The sequence below is a fragment of the Stegostoma tigrinum genome, unplaced genomic scaffold, assembly GCF_030684315.1.
Source record: "Stegostoma tigrinum isolate sSteTig4 unplaced genomic scaffold, sSteTig4.hap1 scaffold_96, whole genome shotgun sequence".
In the NCBI taxonomy this organism is placed as follows: Eukaryota; Metazoa; Chordata; class Chondrichthyes; order Orectolobiformes; family Stegostomatidae; genus Stegostoma; species Stegostoma tigrinum.
The window spans coordinates 1,296,862-1,302,861 of NW_026728820.1; the positions used below are offsets into that span (position 1 = coordinate 1,296,862).

Genomic DNA, 6,000 nt, shown 5'->3' on the forward strand with positions numbered 1-6,000 from the left:
GCATAGCCAAGTAACGATTTGTAAACAAAAATGAGAATTTAATAAAATTACTGTTAATAGTATCAGTCAGGTAGAAAGTACAGAGAATGGGAATTGGTTCAAGTTGAGACTCAGGCAGTGGAGTTTTAGACGACCTCAAGTGTTCAATGGACAAATGTGGGTCTCCATCAGGGAATGCATTGGAATTGTCAGGTCCAGAAGTGAAGTAGTTCCAGGTGAAGGTTTCACTGCTAATGAGCCGAGACAACAGACAGGTAGGCAGGATTGAAAAGATATAAAGAGACAGCTTTAGGGATTGCATGAATGTGTGGTCGGACGTTCATCATGGGATAAACAAGATGCCAAGGTTGTGCTGAGACAAGTGTAATATTACATTGTTGCCAAGGCGGAGTAATGCAATCAGTAGGTCGTGAATAGAGATTGGTGTGGGGACCACAAAGTGGTCTTCCCAGTTTTAAATTGTTATCTCTACATAGTTGCGCAACTTTATGTTCTGTTCAAAAGGCATTACTGACAAGGAAACAGAAGTTAGCCATTTGTTTACTTGTCAATATATCTTGATTTTTCCACCATGTTCTCCAATTATTGACACAACATGTGCAGTGTACGAAGTGAACCGTTCAAACCTTAAAAGGAGATGTTAAAATTTTGGAATATAAAGTTAAATTTATTTTATTGAAAATTTAAATAAATTACATGAAGGTTTGACCAAGACTGCAAGGAATTAGATGGAACACCAGATGAATAAAACAAGCAGTAGTAAGGTGGTATTAGCTGGATGTTCCTGAAGAAACAGAACGCAGCCAACCTTTCTTCGATCAGGGGGATTAATTGTGTGGTGTCAGACACAGTCGATGAAATCATTCCTTCTGTCTTTACTGTCTGACTAGACTATGGTTGTAATATTTCCTTTTTTAAGCGCTCAACGTTAGACATAGTTCACTGGACATTCTCATTTTATAAATTTTAAGAACTTGACTTAGTGTCAAGTCACGATAGGATTGAAAACACATTCTATAACTGTTTGAAGTCAGAAGTCACATGACACCAGCTTGTCGTCCAACAGGTTCATTTGAAATCACACAAGCTTTTGGAGTGCAGCCCCTTCATCAGGTGCAGTTAGTGAGGTGACCACAGAGAGACACAGCTTATCAGCAGAGAGATCAAAAGATCATAGAATTGGCGTGAGTGGAGTGTCAGATAATAACTCTATACAGGTGACCAAGAGTGTTAGAGGCAAGTAAAGCGTTTATAAAGTACATGTCAGTGCTGTGTTGTCATGATAATCAGGCAGCGCAACAGGAATGTACAAAAGGTGACATCTCAGGTCAGACTCTGACTTGTAGTTTAGAGGCTTGTGTTCAGAATCTGTCTTAGAGTTTTAACCTTTATTTCAAAAGCAAGAATTTATAAGATACCACACTGACTGTAACTACAAGTTGTGTGTTTCTTCAACAAAATATCTGCAAACAAACAAACATCCTGGATGAAGACTTATTATCTGACACTCCACTCACACCAGTTGCAGGATGTTTTGATCTGTCTGCCTATCAATTGTGTGTCTGTGTGTTTACCTCCCTGACCGCACCTGATGAAGGGACTGCACTCCCAAAGCTTGTGTGATTTCAAATAAACCTGTCAGATTATAACCTGATGTCATGTGAGCTCTGACTTTGTCTATCCTAGTCCAACACCAGCACCTCCACATTATAACTGTTTGGAACCAAGTCAGTGCAACAGGTACATATCGAACATTTGACTTCGGAAGAATGCCTAGTGCTGAAAAATTCATTAATAACAAAGGATTTCTTCATTGTGCCATCTATCGTAACATGCTGCGTCTCACAGTCATAATGAAAGGATGGCCACTTCAATTTAGCAGGGCCAAGAACAGTTATGGACATTTTTAGCATGGGAGGAGGCCATTCAACCTATTTTATCTGTCCCAGCTCTCTCCCAGCACAAGAAAATTAATCATTCTCTCGAACTCATTCCACATATTTCACAGAATTGAAATATATAGGTACATACTTAGGAGTTTTTAACATCAAGTGAGCAGTTCTCGCACTTCACCTTGTCACTAAAAATGGAAAACGTGACTTACAAAGAGTGGGTCTTTATTTTGTTCTGTTTTGATGATGAAGCAGATGCAAGTCGAAGTGCTGGAACTGGCCTCTTGAACTGACCAACTGTTCAACGTGTATAAAATGATTTCTGTGCGCATCTACTAAAAGCAGTTTTATGGAAGGAAAAGGTACCAAAGAAGATTTGGTGTATTGTGCTTGATGCTATTATACGCCAACCTGTGAAAACAGAACTCTACGACTGAGTGTTGAGTTCTGAGAGGGGGCTATCTTGTTTGAATTTACATTGCTAAGCCTAGGCCTATTTTCCCAACAGCAAAATTGGTAATCCAGCAAGAAATGGCTATTTCTCACATTTGTTGGCTGTAAGTGTCTGTTTAAAGTTTGCTTATATACAGGTGCTTAACCTGCTTATACAGTTTGAACATTTGTTGTGCCAATGAAAATTTTTTGAATGGTTTCACCTCCAGTTTTCCACTTTATACATATTTGGTATTTTTTCAGGGTAAGGACTATCTTCAAAATCTGAGATTGGGTTTTGAAAGACAGCAGCCTTTGTTTTGGAGAGATAATGGGAACTGCAGATGCTGGAGAATGCGAGATAATAACGTGTGGAGCTGGATGAAGACAGCAGGCCAAGCAGCATCTTAGGAGCACAAAAGCTGACGTTTCGGGCCGAGAACCACCTTCAGAAAATGGGGAGGGGGTGCGGTTTCTGAAATAAATAGGGAGAGAGGGGGAGGCGGATGGAAGATGGATGGAGGAGAAGATCGGTGGAGAGGAGAGTATGGGTACGGAGGCAGGGAGGGGATAGGTCAGTCTGGGGAGGCCGGACAGGTCAAGGGAGCGGGATGAGGGGAAATAGGGGTGCGGTATGAGGTGGGAGGGGGGGATGGGTGAGAGGAAGAATAGGTTAGGGAGGCGGGGACGAGCCTGGCTGGTTTTGGGATGCAGTGGCAGGACAGGAGATTTGCAAGCTTGTGAAATCCACATTGATACCATTGGGCTGCAGGGTTCCCAAGCAGAATATGAGTTGCTGTTCCTGCAACCTTCGGGTGGCGTCATAATGGCACTGCAGGAGGCCCAGGTTGGACATGTCCTCTCGGGAATGGGAGGGGGAGTTGAAATGGTTAGTGACTGGGAAGTGCAGTTGTTGATTGCAAACTGAGCGTTGGTGTTCTGAAAAGCGGTCCCCAAGCCTCTGCATCGTTTCCCCAATGTAGAGGAAGCCACAACGGGGACAGCGGATGTTTTGGATATTTCTGAAGCATTGATTTTCATTCAGAGTTGGTTGGATTTTGCTGAAGCAATAGACATAACTCACTATGACGTAGACAATGTCAGAGTTAATGTTTCGCGTCCTGTGACCCTTCCTCAGATCCCACTCTTCACTGATGCTGCCAGACCTGCTGAGCTTTTGCAGCAACTTATGCTTTTGTTGCTGATTTACAGTGCCCACAGTTTTTTTTGTTTTTTACGACACAGACAAAACTTGATCTCTGCAGGAAGCATGATGCTGCATTCTCCAACTTCCCTGCCTTTTTGTAATATGATATTGTCTTTTTAGGACAGAAGTGGCTTTTTTTTGTTTGTTTTAACTTCCGCACATACTTTCTATGCAGGTTAAAAGTCTACGCCTTTTCAGTTCTCTGCTGCATAATGAAGACTTGGAACAATTTTTTTCTGCAAAGTAGAAAATCAGTGTGGTTTGTTCTCCAAAATGTGATGTGTAAGTGCAACACTTAACAGTGTGTTCATCAAACTATTGTTTCCTTTGATCTTTGTGTTGCAGAAATTTCCAGAATCATTTCATATTTTTTTTTGATATATTTTAGCAGCTTTCCTGGAGCAAGTCTGTTTTCCTTCGGATGAGACGACTTTCAGACATACTCCCTTTATTATGAGATTTAATTACGGTAAAATGAGGAGGATTTTTATTCACTGAGACACACATGACTATATGTTTAAAGCATTGGAAAATGCGTTCTGTTCGGACTGTCATGTTATCTGGTGTTTGTACCAGGCTTTCCGATTAAATGCAAGTGATTAAGGATGCTAATGATGCCACATGTTATTACAAGAGGAAATGAACATACAAGTAAGGATTTTATGCCACATTTATACATAGCGTGGACCGTGCAGCATGGATGCAGTGACTGAGTGAAATGGGATGCAGTGACTGAGTGAAATGGGATGCAGTGACTGAGGGAAATGGGATGCAGTGACTGAGGGAAATGGGATGCAGTGACTGAGGGAAATGGGATGCAGTGACTGAGGGAAATGGGATGCAGTGACTGAGGGAAATGGGATGCAGTGACTGAGGGAAATGCTCACAGCGAATTGCCCCCTCCATCCTGACCCGCTCACAGCGACTTGCCCCTCCAGTCCAGACCCGCTCACAGCGACTTGCCCCTCCAGTCCAGACCCGCTCACAGTGACTAGCCCCTGCAGTCCTGACCCGCTCACAGCGACTTTCCCCCTCACTCCTGACCCGCTCACAGTGACTAGACCCTGCAGTCCTGACCTGCTCACAGCGACTTCTCTCTGCAGACCTGACCCACTCACAGCGAATTACCCCTGCAGTCCTGACCCGCACGTTGCGACTTGCCCCTGCAGTCCTGACCCCCTCACAGCGACTCGCCCCTTCAGTCCTGTCCCAATCACAAGGACTTGCCCTCTCCGTCCTTACCCGCTCACAGTGACTTGCCCCTGCAGTCCTGACCCCCTCACAGTGACCTGCCCCCTCACTCCTGACCAGCTCTACATTGAGGAAACCAAGCAGAGGCTTGGGGACCGCTTTGCAGAACACCTCCACTGGGTTGGCAACAAACAACTGCACTTCCCAGTCGCGAACCATTTTAACTCCCCCCTCCCATTCCTTAGACGACACGTCCATCATGGGCCTCCTGCAGTGCCACAATAATGCCACCCGAAGGTTGCAAGAACAGCAACTCATAATCCACTTGGGAACCCTGCAACCCAATGGTATCAATGTGGACTTCACCAGCTTCAAAATCTCCCCTTCCCCAACTGCATCCCAAAACCAGCCCAGTTCTTCCCCTCCCCCTACTGCATCACAAAACCAGCCCAGCTGTTCCCTTCCCCCGACTGCAACCCAAAACCAGCCCAGCCTGTCTCCGCCTCCCTAACATGTTGTTCCTCTCACCCATCCCTTCCTCCCACCTCAAGCCACACCTCCATTTCCTACCTACCACCTCATCCTGCCTCCTTGACCTGTCCGTCTTCCCTGGACTGACCTATCCCCTCCCTACCTCCTCACCTGTACTCTCCTCTCTACCTATCTTGTTTTCTCTCCATCTTCGGTCCGCATCCCCCCCTCCCTATTTATTCCAGTTCCCTCTCCTATCCCCCTCTCTGATGAAGGGTCGAGGCCCGAAATGTCAGCTTTTGTGCTCCTGAGATGCTGCTTGGCCTGCTGTGTTCATCCAGCTCCACACTTTGTTATCTCGGATTCTCCAGCATCTGCAGTTCCCATTATCAGTGGCATTTTCCTCTTCATCAAAGTTTGTGCAAAAGCAACACGATATGGGGCGGCACGGTGGCTCAGCGGTTAGCACTGCAGCCTCACAGCACTGGGGACCCAGGTTCAATTCCAGCCTCAGTCTGTGTGGAATTTGCACCTTGTCCCTGTGTCTGTGTGGGTTTCCTCCAGGTGCTCCGGTCTCCTCCCACAGTCCAAAGATGTGCACGCTAGGTGGATTGGCCATGCTAAATTGCCCATAGTGTTCAGGGGCATGGGTCTGGGTGGGATGCTCCAAGGTTTGGTGTGCACTTGTTGGGCCAAAGGGCTTGTTTCCACACTGTAGGGAATCTAAACAAACCTGTTCCCACATCTCCATGTACCCTGCTGATCACTGCACACAGAGATGTTTGATAACAAAAGGATAACAATAAT

At 45.3% G+C, this 6,000-nt stretch overlaps 1 protein-coding gene across 1 annotated transcript in view; it reads left to right on the forward strand.

Annotated features, from left to right (window-relative positions):
* The window catches only part of LOC132209457 (uncharacterized), a 445,383-nt gene extending 441,593 nt beyond the window's left edge, over positions 1-3,790 (forward strand). The window contains exon 7 of the mRNA XM_059644509.1: positions 3,707-3,790. Coding sequence (XP_059500492.1) covers positions 3,707-3,778 — 72 coding nt within the window. The 3' untranslated portion in view covers positions 3,779-3,790. The remainder of the gene's footprint in view (positions 1-3,706) is intronic.
* Positions 3,791-6,000: the final 2,210 nt, after the last annotated feature.